We start from the raw sequence: 24111 nt of genomic DNA, 5'->3' as shown, positions 1-24111 counted from the left end.
TTCTGATAAGTCTATATAATATTCTAGAAGCTTTTACACGATGATATTTATCTTCACATAAAGCTTCAGAATTGGTTCTAGTATTATGTGGTTAGCTTTTACACAATGAAAATTATCTTCAGAATTGGTTCCAGTATTACATGGTTAACGACTAACTGTAGACATTGCTATCTCCAAACACTGGATTGACACAACTTTCTGTAGGTCTAGCCATTTAATAAACACTTCCTCAAAGTGTCTCATGTGTACAGCTCCACAGTCCCAAAGATGTGGTGCCTATGCTTATGGATCTAATCGTCTCAAGAAACTGTCAAATAAATCATCAAAGTAAATCGTATGTAAACCATACTTCTTACAAAATCATAAAATCTCAGATGTAGAAAGGTCCTTAAAAAGTCAGCTAAGCCCCTCTGCAGACGCACTGGCGTATTCCCACTGCCAGCCACATTCACAATATCAAGCACTGACACATGGTTTACAGCTCTTACATCTACATCAAATGCAATGCATGTGTCCAGGTAAGGTGAAGACTGTGCTTAGAAAAGCCTTCTCATGTGGCTGGTGTTGTGGCACAGTGAGTTACAGCTCCACTTGTGATGCCAGTCTCCTGTATCAGAGTGCTGGTTCAAGTTCCCAGCTGTTCTGCTTCTGATCCACCATCCTGCTACTGTGCCTGGGAAGGCGGCAGATGATGGCCCATGTACTGGGGTCCCTGACACCCACATGGGAGACCCAGATAGAGTTCCTGACTTCGTGCTTCACTGAGGCTTGTCCAGGCTGTTGCAGCCATTTGGGGAGTGAACCAACAGATGGAAGGTCGATCTCTGTCAGTCTTTCAAATAATAAATAAATAAATCTTTAAAAAAAAAAAAGAAAAGCTACTTGATCTTGTTTTCAATTTTAAAATGGGGTGGTGGTGGCTGTTTATAACTGGTCAAGAGATGAGAAAATAACTGAGTATCAACCATTGTTGCCAGATACCTTACCTGTATTACCTCCTTGAATCCTGAAAATATGCATATTACAAGGAAACTCACAAAAGAAGTCAGGTGACATGTTCCCAGTCTCACAGCTTGTTAAGTGGCAAACCTGGGACCAAAAAGTATTTCTCTGCCTTCAAAGCCGAGGCTCTATTTTACCAGGCTGACTCCTGATAATGGTAAGTCTTCACTGAACCTGATAACATTAAAACGTTCTAATGATTAAAGATGAAATGTTATTCGCACAGTGCATGTGCAACTGAAAATGCTACTTAGCTAAAGAGCAACCCCTCCCTGCTTCTTTTAATAAGATATAACATTCAGATTATTTGGATAAATTGGAATTAGCTGGAGTTAACGTGTGTCCTGACAGTATTGCAAAGCATAATCTCAAACAAGAAACAAGCTGAGGTCATAACCTAAAGATGTGAATGTGGAGAGTGTCTTAGGACTGTCAACTAGGTTCTGCATCCTTGTTTCATCTTCTCTCATCCCCTCTTATCAACGATGTCACAAAACATCACACTGAGCTGGCCTTGAATATCCAGGGAATTCTATTTCTAATTCTAATTTCTGCTATGAGAAATCAAGACAAGACTAGGAAGAAAGGGATGTGCACCCAACCTGGATGCCCTCATTGTCACTCACTGATTTTCCTTGCTCAGGATTATTCAGGATCATATTCACTTCCTTTAACCCCTCAGGCTGGTCTTTTCCAGTGCTCACTTCTCAAGCCTTCCTAAAAGTCCAGACTTCCCGTCCATTGTTCCCACTTCCTCAGGCCTGAGCTACCTTTAAGCTCATAGACCCATTAAGAAATACCTTTCTTGGGGCTGGCGCCGTGGTGCATCGGGTTAAAGCCACAGCCTGCAGCACTGGCATCTCATATGGGCGCCGGTTTGAGTCCTAGCTGCTCCTCTTTTGATCCCAGCTCTTTGTCTGGGAAAGCAGTAGAAGATGGCCCAACTTCTTGGGCCCCTGTACTCACGTGGGAGACCTGGAAGAAGCTCCTGGCTCCTGGCTTTGGATCAGCTCAGCTCTGGCTATTGCAGTCATTTGGGGAGTGAACCAGCAGAATGGAAGATCTCTCTCTCTCTGGCTCTACCTTTCTCTGTAATTCTTTCAAATAAATAAAATAAATCTTAAAAGAAAAAAATACCTTTTTTATTTCCAACTTTTTATTTATTTTCATGTTACTGGAAAGACAGAGACAGAGAAGGAGGGAGGGAAACACAGAAAGAGAACATCCAGCCACTAATTCACTCCCCAAATGCCTCAATAGCCAGGGCTAGGCCAGGCCAAAGCCAGAAGACTGGCACTCAATCTGGGTCTCCCACAGGGGTGGCAGGAATGTAAGTACTTGAGGCATCACCTGCTGCTTCCTAAGGTGCACATTAGCAGAAGCTTGAATGAGAAGCAGAGCCAGGAAACAAGGTACTCAGATTTGGGATGCGAGTGTCCAAAACAATGTCTTAATTGTTGTACCAAACACATGTCCCTCTTTCTTTTTAAAAAATAATCTGTTTTTTTTTTTTTTTTTAGAGTACCATCCAAATGTCCTCTGCTGGCTATTCTGACCAAAGTCAATTGCACCACCTTCCCTGGATTATCTAACAAAAAGGCTCAATTCAATTTTCTCCCTAAGTCAACTGAATCTTCCTCTTCAACTCTTAATTGAATTTCCTGCTCCCAGCCCCTCCAGCAATGTCCTACCAATCTCATCATTTTCTTTTCTCAACAATAACCACTAGGATGATCTCAATTTCAACATAATTACATTTACAAAACATCTGTGTAGCAGAGGCAACACCTAGGAAAATACTTTTCTAAGCCACTCTCTATCTTCAAAATGCAGAAACCAATGTAGAAAAACGTGCTCTCAACTGCAGAATTTAGCCTGATACATTTTATCCAATTGCCCAACTATCAGTTTTGATCCACTGAAGTACAAGTTGTAATTGTCATTTTAAAGACAACTGATTTGAGGCAACAGAACTGATGCATCCGCAGATCTATCCATAACGTTTCAAAATCTATTCGACTTTTCACTAATCCCTAAATGCAAACCTAATACTTCCACGGTACCAAAATCAAGCCAGGTATTTGTTTCTTTTTTATAGGAAAAAAAAGGTAAATCAAAGCCATGCCATTTCTTATAATCACCTCTTACTAAATAAAGTTAATTTGAGTGACAAACAAGCCCATGATTTAGTATTCAAATAAAACATTTCCATTTCAATAATTTCTCATTTCTAAGGAACACAATTATAACACTGAAAAGAGTCTCTTAAAATCCTGAAAAACCATGAACAATTAGGATTATAATGATCCTGACTAAAGCATATAAAGATGTTATACTTCCTTTTTGCCGCTGGTTCACCCTCCAATGGCCACTGCGGCCGCCGCATCGTGCTGATCCAAAGCCAGGAGCCAGGCGCTTCTCCCGGTCTCCCATACGGGTGCAGGGCCCAAGCACTTGGGCCATCCTCCTCTGCCTTCCCAGGCCATAGCAGAGAGCTGGCCTGGAAGAGAGGCAACCGGGATAGAATCCGGCGCCCCAACAGGGACTAGAACCCGGTGTGCCGGCGCCGCAAGGCAGAGGATTAGCCTGTTAAGCCACGGCGCCAGCCAAGATGTTATACTTTTATATTATGCTTTTATACATTCTTTCCATTTGCTTACACAAAAATCCTACAAGGCATATAGGATAAATGTTATTGTCATTTTTGATGAAAATAGGCTTGTATCCATGATGCCACTAGTTAGTGAAATGCCAAGACTGGAACCAAGTTCCAACTCATGGTGCTGTCTGCCATTCCCGAGACTACCCAGCCCAAAAAATCAGCATACAAAGGCCAGTGTGGTTACATATAAAACCTGCTGACAGCAACATTTAAAATATATGTGTCATCACCATTCCCCGGCTCATTTACTCCTCAGATATTCAAAATCCTCTTCTTAGTAAAATGTAAATCAGCCGAAGTTCAAACAGTTACTGAGTATCCATAAAGAGGTAAGAACTGATCAGAATACAAATATGCTTGGCACCTGGAAGTTTACATTCCAAAGACTAAGCAAAATAAAATAGGGACATACAGGCAGAACACCATGTGGCAACAGAGGCAGAGATCTGAGTGACACATCTACAAGCCAACGAATGCCTTGGATGACAACCACCACCAGACAAGAGGCGAGTAGGAACCCTTCCTAGAATACCTCAGAGTAAGTCTGGCCTTACTGACACCTTTCTTTCAGTCTCCTGGACTCAAGAATTGTGAAAGAGGGACTGATATTGTGGCTCAGCAGGTTAAACTGCAGCTTGCAACACTGGCATCCTATAGAGTGCTGGCTGGAGTCCCAGCTGCTCTGCTTTCAATCCAGCTCCCTGCTAATATGCCTGGGAAAGCAGCACAATATGGCCCAAGTGCCTTGGTCCCTACAATCCATGTAGGAGACCTAAATGGAGTTCTAAGCTCCTGGGTTCAGCCTGGTGCAGGCCCAGTCACTGCAGCCATTTGGGGAGTAAACTGCAAATAGAATCTCTCTCTCTGTCTGCCATTCTGCCTTTCAAATAAACAAAATAAATCTTTACAAAAAAAAAAAAAAAGAATTGTGAAAGAATAAAATTTTTGTTGTTTTAAGCAAGAAAAAAATAATTGCACATAGTATTATTATATATAATTATATAGCTATATCAAATTTTCTGCACCCAATTTTTGAAACAGTTATAAAGCTATTCTGATTTTTTTTTTTTTTTTGACCCTCAAGTGTCCCATGTATATATGCTAGAGTACTTCAAAAAGTTCTTAGAAAATGGAGTTGAAAGAGTAAGTTTATGGTGAGGCAAAATAATATTTTAATTCTATTTTCCACAGACTTTTTGAAGTGCTCTCATATATAAAAATTCACGTGTGTGTGTGTGAGTGTATATGAGAAATAATGCAGGCAAAAAAAATAAAATTGAAGATATTTTAAGTATAGACTTGTAGAGCTAATGAAATGGTACGTTCTGGTAAGGTGAAAAGGAGAGTTAGAAGGCTCCAGTGCTTTCTGAAAAGATAAACATTTAGTTGGTGATCTATCTGAACAAATTAGAACACAAAAAGGACAGCTGGAAAGGAAGGACATTTCTTTAAGCTGGTGCTGTAGCGTAGTAGGCTAAGCCTCCGTCTGTGGCGCCAGCATCCCATACAGGCACCAGTTAGTGTCCTGGCTGCTCCTCTTCTGATCCAGCTCTCTGCTATGGCCTAGGAAAGCAGCAGAAGACGGCCCAAGTGCTTGTGCCCCAGCACCTGTATGGGAGACCAGAGGAAGCTCCTGGCTCCTGGCTTCAGATCAGCTCAGCTCTGGCCATAGCAGCCATTTAGGCAGTGAACCAGCAGAGGGAAGACCCCTCTCTCTTTCTCTCTCCCCCTCTTTCCCTCTCTGTCTCTACCTGTCTTTGTAACTCTTTCAAATAAATAAAATAAGTGTTTCAAAAAAATAAAAAGTATATGTAAAGGCAACAACAAAATAAAGAGGTGCCTAAGGAAAAATCAGGATTTCTCTTAAAAATCCCTTCCTCTTATTCATATGCTGACATCATTTCCTTAGAAGATTTATCTATTTATAATTTGAAAGGCAGAGCAACAGAGACAGAGAGAGAGGCAGAGATAGAGAGAGAGATCTTCCAGCCACTGGTTCAATTCCCAAATGGCTACAATGGCCAGGGCTGAGCCAGGCCAAAGCCAGAAGCCAAAACCCCATGTAAGCCTCCCACATAGGCAGCAGGGTCCCAAGTGCTTGCACCATCTTCTACTGCCTCCCAGGTGCATTAAGAGGGAATGGATCAGAAGTGGAAAAGCCAGAGCTCCAACCAGCACTCCCAATGTGGGATGCAAGCACCCCAATGGCAGCTCATCCAGCTAAACCACCATGCCCACCCCTGTTTTTTTGTTATTTGTTATTTATATAAAGGTAACATATTCCACATATTCCATATACACACTTTTAGGAGCATAATGATACTACCTACTCTACCCTCCCTCCTCCTTCATTAATTTTTTAAAATTTTTATAATGACATACTTTCAATTTACTTTATAATCATAAGCTTAACACTCTGCTAAAGAGTTCAACAAGTAGTAGGTTAAAAAAAAAAAACACTGTTCCTCAAGAGTATAGACAAGAGCTATAAACAATAATCAAATCTTAAAATGTTAACTTTGCTCATATCCTTTTTTTTTAAACTTTGTATATTAGTTACCACAAACCAGGGAAAACATATGATAGTTGTCTTTTGGGGACTAGTTTATTTCACTAAGCATGATGGTCTTCAATTGCATACATTTTGTTGTGAAAGACAGGATTTCATTTTTTTTATGACTGAGTAGAATGCCATAGTGTGTATATAGCACAATCTTATTATTCAGTACTCAGTTGATGGACATCTGGGTTAATTCCATATCTTAGCTATTGTGAGTTGAGCTGCTATAAACACTGGGGTACAAATAATTCTTTCTTATGCTGATTTCATTTCCTTTGGATAAAATCCCAGGGCTGGAATGACTGGGTCATATGGTAGATCTACTTTCAGATTTCTGAGGCATCCCTATACTGCCTACTATAATGGCTGTAATAGTTGACATTCCTACCAACCGTGTATTAGGGTATCTTTTTTCCCCAATCCTCATCAGCATTAGTTATTTTATGATTTCTGTATGAGAGTCATTCTAACTAGGGTGAGGTGAACCCTCATTGTGGTTTTGATTTGCATTTCCCTGATAGTTAGTGATACCCACCCTTTTGACATCATTTTTCAATGATAGGCAGCTTTCTCAAAACTTCCCCACACAATGTGACCTTTAAAAAGTCACCTATGTTTTCTCTGAGGTTGACAAATCGTTAATGAGAACCACTTCTTTCAAATTTCCCACAACTTGTAAAACAACTCTAAAGGCTAGTGTGACATACTCCTTTAATTCTCCAGTGTCATTTAGTAATTTTTTCCACAGAAGGCACAAAAATCTGATAGATGTTCCAAAGCCTTCAAATTTAAAGTATTTTTACAACTAACTTTTCTTTGTTTGCCCTTGTTATCCCTTCCACCACCAGCGTCTTCCCTCCCTTTGGATGTGGATGGGCGACATCTCTTTTATTCAAACATTTTAAGGAGAAAGTTAATTACATAAATGAAAAGAGGGGACAGTGCTATGGCACATAGGGTAAAGCCACCACCTGCAACACTGGTATCTCATATGCGCACCAGTTTGAGTCCCAGCTGCTCCACTTCCTGTCAAGCTCCCTCTTAATGGCCTGGAAAAACAGCAGAAGATAGCCCAAGTGCTTGGGCCTTGCACCCACAGGAGAACTGGAGGAAGATACTGGCTGCTGGCTTTGGTCTTGCACAGCCCCAGACGATGTGGCCATTTGAGGAGTGAACCAGCAGATGGGATATCTTTCTATTTCTCCCTCATTCTGTAGCTCTGCCTTTCAAATAAATTAATAATTTTTTAAAAATAAAATAAATGAAAACTCACACAATGGCAAAATAAAATCAATTTCGTACAGCTACTGTTCGGAAAGAGATGATGCACCACACACTACACAGAAGGTTCACCTCTATTACTGTCTTATCACACCAATCCACACAAACACATGCCAGTTTTCTAAATTAAATCATCACTTTCCCAAGGTATTTTTTTTTAACTTTTATTTAATGAATATAAATCTCCAGTGTACAGCTTATGGATTACAATGGCTTCCCCCCCCCCATAACTTCCCTCCCACCCGCAACCCTCCCCTCTCCCGCTCCCCTCCCCTTCCATTTGCATCAAGATTCATTTTCAATTCTCTCTATACACAGAAGATCAATTTAGTATAAAGATTTCAACAGTTTGCACCCACACAGAAACACAAAGTGAAACATACTGTTTGAGTACTAGTTATAGCATCAAATCACAATGGACAGCACACTAAGGACAGAGATCCCACATGAGGAGCAAGTGCACAGTGGCTCCTGTTGTTGACCCAACAAATTGACACTCTAGTCTATGGCGCCAGTAACCATCCTAGGCTGTCGTCATGAGTTGCCAAGGCTATGGAAGCCTTCCAAGTTTGCCGACTCTGATCATATTTAGACAAGGTCATAAAAGACAGAGTGAGGATAGTAACCAATGATCCTAAGAGTGGCATTTACCAGGTTTGAACAATTATACAGCACTAAGTGGGGAAGAGGACCATCAGTACACACATGTTGGGAGTAGAGCCATTGGTGGTAGAGTAGAGGTTATGATTACAAAGGAATGAGGCCCAAGTGCACTAGACAGGGCCTAGAACAAAGGATGGAGTCATTATTAGAGGAGCTAAGAAAGGTGCTGTCTAAGCTACAATTAAGTTTTCTGATTGAGAGGCAAATAGAACCTGATAGAAGGGGCTTGATAATAATCTGGTGGGCTTTAGGCCTTGTAAATTCAGAGGCCCAGACCTACCTATCTCTTCACATGGGGTACACCCTAAGGGAGGTGTGAACCTCCTAGGGGAAGGCACTCTGTTGACTTTCATTACTTGGCTGGCCTGGGAGGAGAGCTGGCCAGGTAAAGTCAGGGGGCATCTCTAACAAGAAATTTACAGTTCTGCCTGCAATGTTGCTGACCCTACTTGACCATCCCCTCAGCTGCAGTGGTCACTTTGGAAGTTGGGCTGAGTGAAGGGCTTTTCAGCTTAGAGCCAATAAGATCTGTGGCTCTGACCTGGGCATCCTTCGACTCCAGGGCAGGTCCATTTCCAGTGATCCAACTCTTGGCAGAGCTGCCAGGGCTCTTCACAAGCTGACTTCTGCTGAAGCCCAGGCTTACCACATTGAAAGCCACTGCAGTGGACTGGCCTGTTGGGTCTCCTTGAGGGCAGATCACTGTACAGATCAGCCATTTATAGGCCTGCCACCCATTGCTTCTGATGCCTAGCTTTCTTTTCCTCCTGGTTTGTGTTAAAGCAGACCAGAGGATGCAAGTCAAGGGAGTGCCCGTTTCCCATCTCTAATCTTCGGTGGCCTGAACTACAAGTCTATAGTCACAGGCATGTTCTGTAGTAGTTTTTCTAAGGTAGACAATGCCCATGAGGAAAATTATATTCTCACTTTAAAACTTTCTTTCCCTTTGGTCTGAAAGGGAGGTTTTTTCTACTTACTGTATACTTCGCTGATGGCGAAGTGAATCTAGCTATGAGATTATTATTTGAGTTCTTATTTTGGCTATGCTATTACAGAAAAATGTTAGCCATCTCTTTTATAAGGTCTAAAGATTAAATTGTGCATCCTACAGATTCCTTCATAATAGAATTAGTTTCCTACCTAGAAGAGAATAGAGAAATGAAAGAACAAGTTGGGCTTAGAATAGAGAAATGAGGGAGCAAGTCCTAGATCGCTTGCTGACAATAGCAATATCACATGAATACTTAGCAAACCGTTTCAACCATTAGATAACAACTTAAGAAAACATTTACCAGAAGGTCCAATGCCTTCTATAAATTTTAAGAATCATGTATTTGAAAACACCTCTTAAATATCTAACATGGTGTAGTTTGTTTAGCCAGTAAACTTAAGCACAACCATCTAAAATGTTTTTAGTTTCTTTCTACCAACAAGTCTAAAACATATGATACACAGATTCAGGTCACACAAATTAAAATGTATCTTTGATTGATTTTAGCAGCTTAAATTTATGGACAATCTTATCTATAAGCCATTTAAAATAAAACTCTTAATAAAATTTCCCCATGTGGACATACAATATGTACACACATATAATATAGCATAATAGACCAATATAGCAATAATAGCTTTTAAAATCTTTAACTCTTTTTGTAGATTGCCAATTGATTTGAATTGCTTTTTGTTTTTAGTAACCTCAGTGAACCATACTTTCTCTCAGTTGGTACTGTTAATACATTATTGGCTTCATCTGTTTACAGAGCCATCCCAAAGTACTGAATACAATAAAAGTGGCTGGAAAAAGTCCATAGGAACCTATAGGAGGACAGCTAAACACAGAACCAACAACGCTTTAGTTTTATGAGCAGCAGATCATATATAACTGTGGATGACAAAAGACTTTAAGTTGCCATGTTTAAAATTATAAACTCATCAACCAACAAGAGGCACTTGCTTACTTCACAGTATTTTTGAAAGCACCTGTAGGATTTTACAAGTATTTAACCCTTTAAGCCTCTGGGGCTTTCTCATTAAGATAACTATCATGTCTAGTAACACAAGATCATTAGACTTTTTAATTCTCAAACATTTGTATTAATAGCATTTTCCATTATAGAAACTTAAAGTCTGGTACCACATCACATCTTGACAGTACTTCTAATATACTCCAAATAGACTGATTAGTTGGTGTCTCTATAAGATGAGAGACATAGGTCCTTCGATTTTTTCAGTTGGGCCCAAACTGGAAAAACCAAAGTCCAGGATTTACTGGAAATTTTAGAGACCAGATTGTTTGAAACTTTGATTTTTTGAATGCCTGTCAAGAATGCCAAGAAGGCTCAAAATCCAAAATATCTGGTTGAAATAAGATTCCTTAAAATCATGACATAACATAGACCAAATGTGATCATTGTTACAAGGTGATTATTCAAATTTTTGAAAAAAGCACATATTTAAATAACCCATAGCTCTTAATAAAAATTCAGCTGTTTTTGAACAATTAGAATTTAACAGACATCAAGAGAACATAATAGATTACTTTAACACATTGCTTTAACAGAGCATCAGAGTTTAATTCTATGTCAAAGAGAAATTGAGCTTCCTGTGATCTTTTGCTGTGAGGTTTCCTTCCTTTACCTTCTTTCATATTGGTGACCATGTTTCTGTGTTTCTGTGTGTAAGACATCTTTAAGCATCTTTTGCAGGGCAGGATGAGTGGCAACAAATTCTTTCAGTTTCTGTTTGCTATAAAAAGTCTTAATTTCACCTTCATTCACAAATGAGAGCTTTGCAGGATATAGTATTCTGGGCTGGCAGTTTTTCTCTCTTAGTACCTGGGCTATGTCTCGCCATTCCCTTCTAGCTTGTAGGGTTTCTGATGAGAAGTCTGCTGTGAGTCTAATTGGAGATCCTCTAAGAGTGATCTGACGTTTCTCTCTTGTACCTTTTAGGATCTTTTCTTTATGTTTCACTGTGGTGAGTTTGATTACAACATGTCGTGGTGAGGATCTCTTTTGGTCATGTTTATTAGGGGTTCTATAAGCTTCCTGTACTAAGATGCCTCTGTCCTTCTCCAAACCTGGGAAATTTTCTGCTAGTATCTCACTGAAAATGCCTTCTAATCCTTTCTCCCTCTCCATGCCTTCAGGAACTCCTAGAACCCGAATGTTGGGTTTTTTAATAGTATCCTGTAGATTCCCGACAATATTTTTTAGATTTCTAATTTCTTCTTCTTTTCTTTGGTTTGCCTGTTTCCTTTCCTGTTCTCTGTCTTCTAAGTCTGATATTCTCTCTTCTGCTTCGCCCATTCTGTTTTTAAGGCTCTCTAATGTGTTTGTCATTTGATCTATTGAACTCTTCATTTCATTATGATTTCTAGTCACTATCAGAGTTTCTTGTTCCACTAGTTGTTTCATTTCATTTTGATTCCTCCTTAATATTTCACTTTCACGAGAGAGATTTTCTATCTTGTCCATGAAGGATTTCTGTAGTTCAAGAATTTGTTTTTGAGAACTTCTTAATGTTCTTATCAATTTTTTGAGATCCGCTTCTTGCATTTCTTCGATCTCATCATCTTCATAATCTTGAATTGGGGTGTCTTTTTCATTTGGGGGCATCATAGTTTCTTCCTTGTTCTTGTTAGCTTGGTTTTTGCGTTTGTTGTTTGGCATGTTGGAGATATTTGGTTTCTTCACTGTGGTGTTTTTTCTTGTTACACTATGGCTCTATATTAAGTGGACTGTCTGCTTTTAGTGGAGCCTTAGAGGCTTGAGATGAGTGTGGACTGAGAGCTGTGTTTGGTTCCTCAGGGTTGAGGGTGTGTCAAAGATGACACTCCCAGGTTAGGTGTGGTAAATCTTTCTTTTTTTGATTTAAAAGGGAAGTAATTCCGCACAGCTGAACGTAATTGGAGGTAGTTAGCAGGCAAATGATATACCCACAGGAGCCAGAGATCGGAAGCTCTTTCCCAAGGACCACACAGGGAATCTCTGCTGCCCTCAGTGTGGGCTCCAATTCTCCTGCAGTGTCCCACTGGGTTGCCAAGTTAGATGCTAATCTCCTGTTATTTCACCCCTCCCCACAGAGTCAGGTTTTTCTGCTAGGCTCAGGGCTGGTGCAGACCTGAGGTCGCCCTGCTTATGACGTATGCCCAAAATGGCGCCTGCTCTGTCTTGCTCGCCTTTGAGAGGTGAGCGGAGAGAGAGAAACTTGTGTCCGTATCAGTCACTTTTTTTATTTTTTTTTCTCTCTCTTCTAGTTAGCCTGGTGAACTTTTCCCCACGGAGTTTCAAGCCTCGTTCCCTCTAGCCTCCTGTTTCCGCTTGCCTGTTGGTATCTCGGGCTATGGAGGTTCGGCTCACCTCGCGTTCCAGCGCTGGTGCGTTGAGTCTGCCGCTGGTGTCCCGAACTTGGGCTCCCACGCTCTCCACGCAGGTCCACTGTGAATCACTAGTTCCGGAAGAGTTTCCTCTGCTATTTCATCCCCTACTCTTCCTTGACCCTGCAGTATCTCCACTTATATTAAACTGTCTCTCCCCCCGGACTAAGTGTGCTCCCTGCCTATTCCGCCATCTTGCCCCGGACCTTTCCCAAGGTATTAAAGAGAAAATTGAAGCTGGGTCATTCATTTGAATAAGTTCCAAGGAATATTACCTAGCATGTCTTTCATAAACTAGCAGGCAGTATGGATGTGTACATTTGCATGAGAAAATATCACAGAAAATCCATTACTGAAGAATATGTCTGATTTCCAAAGAAAGGGATGCCATTCTGTGTCTCCTCACTTCTCAGAGAAAAGCTGAGCTTCAGGAAGAGTTCTATTAATGTAGCAAGGTTACATGAAAAGAGTGTTTCTTCTAATTTTTTTCGTATCACCTGATATTAAGAACCATTCTAGGAGCCGGCACTGTGTTTTAGTGGTTAAAGCTGCCACCTGAAGAGTCGGCATACCATATGGGCACTGGTTCGAGTCCTGGCTATCCACTTCCAATCCAGCTCTTTGCTGTGACCTGGGAAAGCAGTAGAAGATGGCCCAAGTTCTTGGGCTCCTGCATCCATATGGGAGACCCAGAAGAAGCTCCTGGCTCCTGGTTTCATATTTGCCCAGCTCCAATCACTGCAACCATTTGGGGAGTGAACCAGAGGATAGAAGATCTCTCTGCCTCCTCCTGTCCCTCCTGTAACTCTGCCTTTCAAAATAATAATTCAAAAAAAAAAAAAAAACAAACAAAAAAAAACCCAATCCAAACCATCCTTTACAAAATTCAACACACTCTTTTTTTTTTTTTTTTTTTTTTTTTTTTTTTTTGACAGAGTTAGATAGTGAGTGAGACAGAGAAAGGTCTTCCTTCCATTGGTTCACCCCCCAAATGACCACTACGGCCAGAGCTACGCTAGGAGCCAGGTGCTTCTTCCTGGTCTCCCATGTGGGTGCAGGGCCCAAGCACTTGGGCCATCCTCCACTGCCTTCCTGGGCCACAGCAGAGAGCTGGACTGGAAGAGGAGCAACCGGGACTAGAACCTGGTGCCCATATGGGATGCCGGAGCCGCAGGCGGAGGATTAATCAAGTGAGCCATGGTGCCGGCCCCCACACTCTTCTTTATACCAGCCAAATTAGAGTATCCAAAGTTTAAAAAAAAGAGCCACAACTGATCTTTTTTAAAATGCCATTAGAAATAAAGACTTTCATTATGAACTAAAAATTAGAACTGAAAAATCTCTACTCGTTAATCTAAAAAATCTACAAAGTGTTAATTATTAGTCTTTCCCTACCATGTTCTTTGTAAAAATCGGTTTGAAAAACTAACCTCAAACAAAAGATTCAAGATCATAAAAAATTAGAGTTTTTTTTTTTTTAATGCATTCACACCTCTGCAAAAAGAAAAACAGTGAAAAAAACTGGCCAGTTATTAGCTACAATATATTGCCTTACTTTTCTACAATTCAAATCACCTTCCTTACATAGTTTACACTTTTTTTCTACCATAACTTTATTCAGCATTATAACTAGATTCTTTTAAAGCCTTTTAAAATTATTTGTGTTTATCTGAAAGACAAGAGATCTTCCATCCACTGATTCACTCCCCAAATGTCCACAACAGAAGCGGGTAGGCCAGGCCTACTCAAATGGGTCTCCCAAATGGGTGGCAGGGACTCAAGTACGTAAGCCATCACCTGGTACTTATCGAGGAAAGCATTAACCAGAAACTGGAACAAGGAGTGGACACAGGACTCAAACCAAGGCATTGTGATATGGGATACAATTACGAAGCAAAAATGAAGCCCCAAGCAGCTTCTTAATCGCCGAGCTGACTGCCTGCCCCTATAATTAGATTCATGATAATCAAATTCAAATTCCGTAGATACAAAGAATGGAGTATTCTAATTAGCCCAAAATTTGTTATCTATAATCCTAGAGAGAAGGATCAACATTATCAGAAATATTCAGGCTAAAGTTGAAATTTAACTAGCCAAAGAAGAAACTGTTAAGGTAATTATATTTTTATTGACTTTCCCATTATCATCCCGCACAAATACTATGTAAATCGCCATACTTAACACAAAAACTAGCCATTACAACTCAGAATATGGCGAGGACAAAATATATAACACGGGTTCCTAGACTTAGATATCCAGGTGCTCAGCAACTGGTTTCAATCAGCAAAAAGCAGCCCTTGGCTGAAGAGGCCAACGCAGTAAGGATACGCTACAAGGAGTATTAGGTGCTGGGCAGAGGTTCAGCAGGTCAAAGGAAAAGCCAAAATAGATGGAGCTGCAAATGGAAACCAGTGGGAGGCAGGTGAGGCTGAGGAGAGGTTGGCACCTGTCTGGAAAGCTAAAATGAGTGGAAATTAACATTCAGACAGCAGACAAGGCTGGGGCCAGAAGATGGCAATCATGGATCTGGAAGAAACAATATTCATGAAAGAGATTCAAGCTAATATGCCTCTTTCTCATCTATCCATAATAAACAATCACTGTTGTATGTTTACTCAAAGCAGCCTGACGCTCTGATTTTATTATTTCTGTTGACAAATCTAGACAAAAAATTTTCTACTCTCTATAATCCATTATTTTTAATAAGATTGTACACCAAACCAATACTAAATGTAAACTTCATTATTTTATCTTACATAATCCTAAGCAACTTCATTAACAAAATGAACACTGTACTCTAAAAAATGTTCATGGTTAAAAGAAATGTTTGTTGGGCTGGCGCCATGGCTCAACAGGCCAATCCTCCGCCTTGCGGCGCCGGCACACCGGGTTCTAGTCCCGGTTGGGGCACCGATCCTGTCCCGGTTGCCCCTCTTCCAGGCCAGCTCTCTGCTGTGGCCAGGGAGTGCAGTGGAGGATGGCCCAAGTCCTTGGGCCTGCACCCCATGGGAGACCAGGAGAAGCACCTGGCTCCTGGCTTCCGATCAGCGCGGTGCGCTGGCCGCAGCACGCCGGCCGCAGCGGCCATTGGAGGGTGAACCAATGGCAAAGGAAGACCTTTCTATCTGTCTCTCTCTCTCTCACTGTCCACTCTGCCTGTCCAAAAAAAAAAAAAAAAAAAAAGAAAGAAATGTTTGTTAAAGCAGCTTTTCAGTGCCTTTTTAAAGTTTCGTGGCTGCCTGAGTATTGCACACTGTCCAAGGTACCGTGTTGATGACTGGAATAGGAGGCAGCGGATAGGGTAGTTAATGCCAAGTTAGCCTCCTTCATTGGAAAGGAATCATTTTCTGTTCCCTCCGCAAGCCATTCCTTGATGTTCTGACTGCCTCTCAGTTACTACCTGATTTAAGAGGAGGTCCAGAGGAAACAAAGACACAGTTAAAGGACACCTATTAAACTCATGTACAGCATGAGAAGAGAGGTGGATGGAAATAATGAGCCAGCCCAATTTAACCCACTATGATGAGCACCAAGGCTCCCATTTAAATTAACATAAGTATAACTGCTTTTACTCGTAAGGTGTCATGGAAACAGAACCTTAAACCACCACATTCCTAATCTACCAGTTCCTCAAAGTAATTACAGTTCATTGGAAAGATGTAGTTACTTCTGCTCATTTAACTCAAATTCTAATAACTTTAAAAACCAAATGAGGAGCTGAAGTCATTACATATATGCACCTTTGATTAGGCTGCCCAACTAAACAAGCAAAACCACCACAGTGGAATAAAAGGCAGTGAGATGGCTCTTGCAAAATAAACAAGAATCTGCACTCTGTTCCATTTAAACTGAATATAGGAGCTGGCACTGTAGAAGGGGGTAAAGCCTCCGGCTGCAGAGCCAGCATCCCATATGGGCATCGGCTCAATTCCCGGCTATTCCACTTTTGATCCAGCTCTCTGCTATGGCCTGAAAAAGCAATGGAAAATGTGGCCCCTGTACCCAAATGGGAGACCCAGAAGAAGCCCCTGGCTCCTGGTTTCAAATTGGCCCAGCTCCAGCCACTGTGGCCATTTGGGGAGTGAACCAGCAGATGGAAGACCTCTCTGTATCTCCCTCTCCGTCTGTAACTCTACCTCTCAAATTAAAAATAAATAAATAAAAATAAACTGAATATAACCCATGTACAAATTTAAATACCAGAAACTGCCTAAAACAATATTTCTCACTACAGGTTGAATGAATGATGACCTAGTAAACAGAGCAGTAAAGTATGGAAATTCTCTCAAATTTCTTCTACCTGTATTTTTTTCCCTTTTTATTTGATACCTTCCATGTGTCACAAAAAATTCTAGTAGCAAAGTGGGTCCTAAACACACACAGTCCAGACACACACATATACACACACACAATAGAAACTAGCTTAAAGTAAAAAAGAAGGGACAAGCAAAATAAGGCTAAACCGAGTTTGTGAAAGACCAAATGGAACAGTGAGGGTATTTTGCCTTTTCTAAAACATGTTAATGTGTTATCTGCACTGAGGGTTTCCTTTTACGACAGATACCTATGGAAATCCTGGATCACAAGTGCTTTATAACAGCATGCTTCAAACTGAGGTCTGCTTCCCTCTTGCTGATGTCTTCATTATATGCAGATTCTACATTATCAATTCAAGAGTAGCCAGCTACTGGAACAGGCTCTTTTCTTCTTTTGTGTCATGGATTTCAGGTGCTAAGAACAACTGCTTGCAGAACAAAAGCACTGTGACTAACACATAAACAAAGCTTGTGATAAAGGGAGAACAACCATGAGGACAAGAAGATTTCCAAGAATTGCAGTTCAATTGCAATTCAGGTACAATTTTTGTAGTTGTAGGGAAAACTAGTGAGCAAATGAATCAACAACACACAAGAGATTATCACCAGTCTCCATGAGAAGAAAATTAGTTTCATCAAAACAACAACACCCATTAAACTGATTATTATACGTAGTCCACAAGTTTGATATTAGGATGACAGTTTCCCATATGGGCAGTGGTTCATGTCTCAGCCACTCTACTTCTGATCCAGCTCCTGGCTAACAGCCTGGGAAAAGCAGGGGAAGATGTGTTAAGTGTTTGGGCCCCTGCCCCTATGTGGGAGATCCAGAAAAAGCTTCTGGTTCCTGACTTTAGTCTGGCTCAGCCCTGGCCATTGCAGCCATCTGGGGAGTGAACCAGTGGTCCACAGCTCTTTCAAATAAATAAATACATCTTTTTTTTTTTTTTTTTTTGACAGGCAGAGTGGACAGTGAGAGAGAGAGACAGAGAGAAAGGTCTTCCTTTTCCATTGGTTCACCCCCCAGTGGCCGCTGCGGCCGACGTGCTGCGGCCGGCACACCACGCTGATCCGAAGCCAGGAGCCAAGTGCTTCTCCTGGTCTCCCCTGTGGGTGCAGGGCCCAAGGCACTCCCGGGCCACAGCAGAGAGCTGGACTGGAAGAGGAGCAACCAGGAGAGAATCCAGTGTGCGGGCGCCGCAGGCGGAGGATTAGCTTATTGAACCACAGCCCAAACACATCTTTTAAAAAAAAAAAAAAGTCTTATATTGGTTTTACAATATTGTTTACATTTAAATTATGAACTGATTTGCTTTTAAGATTGTCAAAATGTATGAGATGTGGATGAAGTTCCAGGCTCCTGGCTTTGGCCTGGCCCAGCCCTGGGCCATTGCAGCCATATGGGGGAGTGAGCCAGGAAATGGAAGATCTCTCTCTCTGTCTCTCCCTCTTTCTCTGCAACTCTGTGTTTCAGATAAACAAATAAGTCTTTAAAAGAAAAAAAAAAAATGTGAAAACATAATAAGCATAAGATTATAGTTTCACGCTTGCATATACCTAACATAATAAGTAATTAAATCGATATTAGAGCCCATTAGTTTTTTTTTCTTTAAGAGCATCCCAAACATACAAGTTTGGAAAAAATATTCTGAAACCAGACCAAACAGTTGGTTAATTCCAGCTTGAGGCAATGAGAGGAAAACCATGATAAGGAAGGCAGGATGGTAAGATGTTGCAGGGCAGAATGGAAGAATGTTAGCAACACTCTCTCCCCACTCAGTCAATTCAATTCAAGGAAGATAACTTTTTTATTTTTTAATTGAGAAATAAAAACTGTATAATATTTATGATATGCAATATACTGTTTTGATATGTATACACTGTGGAATGGCTAGGTCAAGCTAATACTCGTACATGTATTTCCTCATATACTTTCTTATGATTAAAACACTTAAAATCTACTCAGCAATTTTTTGTCTGTATCCTTGCAAGGACAATGCATATTCTACTTGAATATGATTGTACGGATTCAGAAACATAAAGAAAAAGCAAAGGGGGTACTATCAGAAAAAAATTTGAAATGTTTCCTAAAAAGACAAAAAATCAGCAAACATAACAAGATTTCACCAGTTCAAATTTTAAGATTATCATTTGTTAAAGAAATAAAGTTTGGAGAAGGGAGTTGGCGTTTGGCACAAGGAGTGAAGCTGCCACTTGTGTCCCCCACATCTCATATAGGAATGCCAGCACAAGTGTCAGCTGCTCCACTTCCTATACAGCATCCTGCTACTGCTCCTGGGAAGAGAGGAAAAGATGTCCCAAGTACTTGGGCCCCTGCCACCCATATGGAAGACCTGGATGGAGTCCCTAACTCTTGACTTCAGCTCAGCCCAGCCCTGGCGGTTGCTGCCATTTGAGGAGTGAAGCAGCAGTTGGACGACATTCTTTCTCTCTCTCTCTCCCCCTTCTCTTCCTGTCATTCTGTTTTTCAGATAAATATTTAACAGAATAAAGAATTTTTTATAGAATATCATTTTTTTTTTTTTTTTGACAGGCAGAGTAGACAGTGAGAGAGAGAGAGACAGAGAGAAAGGTCTTCCTTTTGGTTCACCCTCCAATGGCCGCTGCGGCCGGCGCATCTCGCTGATCCGAAGCCAGGAGCCAGGTGCTTCTCCTAGTCTCCCACGCGGGTGCAGGGCCCAAGCACTTGGGCCATCCTCCACTGCCTTCCCGGGCCATAGCAGAGAGCTGGCCTGGAAGAGGGGCAACCGGGATAGAATCCGGCGCCCCAACCGGGACTAGAACCCGGTGTTGCCGGCGCCGCAAGGCAGAGGATTAGCCTGTTAAGCCACAGCGTCGGCCCAGAATATCATTTTTTAAAAATGACTTATTCATTTGCTTGAAAGGCAGAGTTACACAGAGAGAGGGAGAGACAGAGAGAGAGAAGAGGGAAAGAGAGCAAGCGAGATCTTCCATTTGCTGGTTCACTCCCCAAATGGCCACAACACCTGGGGCTGGGCCAGGCCAAAGCCAGGAGCTTGGAGCTTCTTCCACATCTCCTACCTGGGTGGTAGAGGTCTAAGCACTTGGGCCATCTTCCTCTGTTTTCCCAGGTGAATTAATAGGAAACTGGATGAGAAGTGGAGCAGCTGTGTTTCAAACCAGCACCCTTATGAGCTACACTGTTTTCTTCATTTCAAAGAAAAGTTAAGATTCAGTGAGGTTAACTTACTTGCTACACATCACTTGACACCAGAATTCAGATCTCAAGTCTAAATCAATACACTTAATTATCATCCTTTTTCTTAACGTGCTTGTGAATATAAAATGTTATGATGCATTTTTTAAATGCACTAAGAATATTACATATATTATTTTTAATTGAAATAAGCTAGTCCATTTATAAGAATATTTACAAGTAGTCTACTAAAGAAACTACATCTTCAATCACAGACCAAGACGCATGTGTGACTCACTACACAGTCATGCACATACTGACAGAGGGCAGGCCAAAACCATCACCAAGGAAGCTAATAACAAGGAGAAAAATAATATAAAATGTTTAGAAATACATGGCTGATTACCAGCTAAATAAGATTATATTAAGAGACAATTAGTTATTAATGAAAATAATAGCAAAGTGCTAAAAATACACACATACACACCTGAAATGGATAATGGATATAGCCACTGAAATAGCTGGTACAGGGCCAGGGTTGTGGTGTAGCAAGTTAGGCAGCTGCCTGCAATGCCGACATCCAATGCCCACAACCCAAATGGGCGCCAGTTCAAGTCCAGCTGCTCCATTTCCAATCCAGCTACCTGCTAATGTGCCTGGGAAAACAGCAGAGGATAGCCCACATGCCTGGGCTCCTGCACCCACATGGGAGACCCGGATGAAGCTCCTGGCTCCTGTCTTCAGCCAGGCCCAGCCCTTGCTGTTGTAAAAGTTGAGAAGTGAGCCAGTGGATGGAAGATCTCTCTCTTTCTCTCCCTCTCTCTGTAACTCTTTCAAAGTAAAAAAAAAAAGAAAAGAAATAGTTGCTATAAATTCAGGGAAGGTAAAAGCCTCCTCAGACAGGAAGAAGAAATAGGAGGGACAGACAGGACTTAGGGGTCTGGGATAGAACTAAGTAGACTTCAAGTCCTTTAAACACACTCTTCCTATCCCAGCAGCTGCAGAGAACAGGCACATAACAGCTGCTGGCTAGACTCAGAGCATCCTCCCAGGGGACAGAAGCTGGCTTGGTGGGAAAACAGCAGTGCTGTCTAATGTGACTGACAGGGTTCCTTTGCTCTAAAATCTCTCCCATTTGACAGCTGAGGTTGGGAATTGTTTTCAAAGGAATTAAACAACTTCCTTTCACAATAAAAGAAGTAATAACCAAATGTTAGCTAAAGTAGTACCCTCTCACCACAAACATAAAAATCCTTGATGGACAGCAGATTATACATTTAAGCACAGAAGGCCAAGTCTAATGAAGCAGGGGCTGAACCTGCCCGGAGATTACATTCACGATTTCTTCATCTACAAATGGAAGGGCAAATCTGTAAAGATGGGAATCACCGATTTTTACAAGGGGAGATTTAAGAATCCTAAGAAAATACACCGTATCGCTAGCCCAATACTGTACATGTCAGAGCATTTACCACAAGTATGTAAGTATTTTCAATTTCTGAGACATTGAATTTGATCACCCTCAGAGTGAGGAGAAAACCCCAGCTACAGCTGGCTTAGCAGTCAGCACTCCAGGACAGGGAGGGCCCTTTCGAAGAGGCATCCTGGGAAAGTTACCAGGCCTTGTCGTTCAGTCACTCAACTCTCTATGTGGGAACTCTCAGTAACTGAAGGTGAAGACATGGAGGATAAAAGATGGAGGGAAGAAAATCCAGGCAGGAGGTGTGTGGCAAGGGAGGCTCAAGAACCCCTGAAGATGCCAAGAGGTGTGTCCTGAAATCTCAACTGAATCTGCCAAACGTGGAAGGTTAGCTCATACTTGTATATACACAGAGCGGAAAGAGCTGAAGATCAACCATATTTTTCATAATCAGAGTAAACTCTACTATCAGTTGAGGCCTCACATTCAGAAATTAAGTGAATATTGACAAAAAAAAAAAAAAAAAAAAGCAAGTATTTCCCCAACCCAGAGTAAGTAACACAAGTGGTAAGTAAATGTTTTAGCACTTGGGATGGCTGAAATATAAGACAATTTCAAAGCACACTCACTTCAAGACATCCTGCTAAGCTGGAACCTTACTATTTGTAAGAAAGCTTCACAGTCCAGCACAGATGCTACTGTGGTCTTGGTTTCAGGTCCTCACACATCCCCTTCGTGTTGTTACTGGCCTTACACTTGGCATTACAAAGATGTTACTCCTATGCATGACCCGGAGGACTCCAAGATCACCCACAGATTTCTCCACCTTGTGAGAATACTTCCTGCAACCAGTCATCAAAGGCTGGAGATGCCAGGGCACCTGTCTTGGCAGTGAAAGCATTCAGAAGCTTCTCTTAAGAAGAAAACAGCACCCTGGGAAAGGTGACAAGCCAAGCCTCATGACTGAATTGACTCCATATAAAAAACGCCAAGGCTCATGTACTCTTAGTAATTGAAAGTGAAAAGCCAGAAGAATGAAAGAAAATCCAGGCAGGAGGTGTGTGGCTGAAGAGGCAGAAGAATCCCATCAGATGCCAGGAAGCAGGTCCTGAAATCTCAACCAGAATCTGCAAAATTTGGGAGGTGACTTCTCATTTGTGTAGACACAGAGTGGAGAGAACTGAGGATCAACCACATTTTCCACAATCGTAGTAAACTCTACCCCAGGGTATTCACACTCTACAGATCACCGGAAGTTCTCACCAGCCTTTAACCCCTGACCTCTGATCCCCGTGCTCTGGACCAACACCGCACGCAATGCAAACCAGAAATCAAGAGGCACAGAACCTTGCAAAGAGTTAAAACCGGCTAGTGCTTTGCTGTCTTCCACCCGTCTTGCTCAATACCAAAACTGCAGATGTGTGTTAAAGGAAAAAAAAAAAAAGCCAACTCAAAGACCGTGCCCAATGCGTCGTCACTGATGAACGTAAGAAATTAACAATTTTCTTTGAATATCACTAAATTTTATTCTTAAAAAAAACTTTTTGACACCCCCCCACGCCCCACCTCCCCACCTCTTTAAGTCTTTTTTAAGGAGTTCAAATTAGGAACAAAATATTAAAAAAAAAAAAGACTAAAAGTCCCCCCACATCTTTGCAGGGGCGTTACTCAAAAAGATGACCTTGAATGACTTTCCTGTGGCTATCCAGGGTGCCCGGCGGAGACCTTTCCCTTCTCCGTAGTCCTGGGAGTAAATAAGAACACCTAAGAACAAACTTTGCCGGCCACCAGCAGGGGAGCTCTTCAGCTTCGTCCCCAAACCCATTCAAACAAAAGAAGCTCCGTGTCCGCCGTCCCAGCCCTCGGACTCGCGCCCCGCGGGGACCCTCTGGAGCCCGACGCCCTCTCCTCTCTGCCCCGCCAGCCCCACTTACTCCTCAGCGCCCCAATGAGCAGAGAGCCGTCCTTAATGAGCTCCTTGATGAACTTGTTGGTCCGCTCCAGCTCAATCTCGTGACACTGCAGGCGCTCCCTGAAATCCGGGCTGTCCAAGTAGGAATCGCTGAACTCCAGCGTGGGCAGCCCCATGGCCCAGGCACTGCCGGAGGCGGCCGGGGGCGCGTGCCCGGGCGGCGGTCAGGGCGGGAGAAGCTGCGGCCGCGGCGGGCGCTGTGGGCACGCGGGATCGCCGGGGACGCTGGGCGACCGCGCAGGGGAAACGGGCCCCGCGCGCCGCGCCGCGCCGCCTGCGCGGGGCTCAGTCTTCCTCCCCCGAGGCGAGGCGAGCGCAGGCGCGGGCGGCGGGTCCCCTCAGGTCGTTGTCATCTGGGCGCATCGTCGCAGCGAGCCCCCGGGGCGGCCGGGCTCCGGGCGGCGCCGGAGCAGGAAAGTTTCTCTCCCGGCGCGCCGACACTTCCGGCAGCTCCGCTCTGCGGCTCGCCTGACACTCGTAGGCGCTGTGAGCCTGAAGCGCCCGGCGGCAACTCCGGCCGCGCCGGGGAAACCCGCCCCCTCGGCGGACGCAGGCTCACGCGGCGTGCACTCGGGTCGGGCCCGCGGACCCTCCTCTCGGCCGCGGCCGCGGCGCTCCCACCCCGCCCCTCGCCCCGGGACCCTCGGGCCCCCGCCCCGCCGCGCCGTCCACCCCACCC

General features: G+C 42.6%; 1 protein-coding gene across 2 annotated transcripts in view; it reads right to left on the bottom strand.

Annotated features, from left to right (window-relative positions):
- ARHGAP42 (Rho GTPase activating protein 42) overlaps positions 1-23611 on the bottom strand; it is a 303520-nt gene extending 279909 nt beyond the window's left edge. For both annotated transcript variants that reach the window (XM_062196912.1, XM_062196913.1), the window contains exon 1: positions 23395-23611. In XM_062196912.1, the coding sequence (XP_062052896.1) occupies positions 23395-23548 (154 nt within the window). In that variant the 5' untranslated portion in view covers positions 23549-23611. The remainder of the gene's footprint in view (positions 1-23394) is intronic.
- Between the last annotated feature and the right edge of the window lie 500 nt (positions 23612-24111).

This window comes from Lepus europaeus, chromosome 7 (assembly GCF_033115175.1).
Source record: "Lepus europaeus isolate LE1 chromosome 7, mLepTim1.pri, whole genome shotgun sequence".
Lineage (NCBI taxonomy): Eukaryota > Metazoa > Chordata > Mammalia > Lagomorpha > Leporidae > Lepus > Lepus europaeus.
Note: the sequence above shows the minus strand (reverse complement) of the source record. Positions and strands in the feature narration are given on the sequence as shown.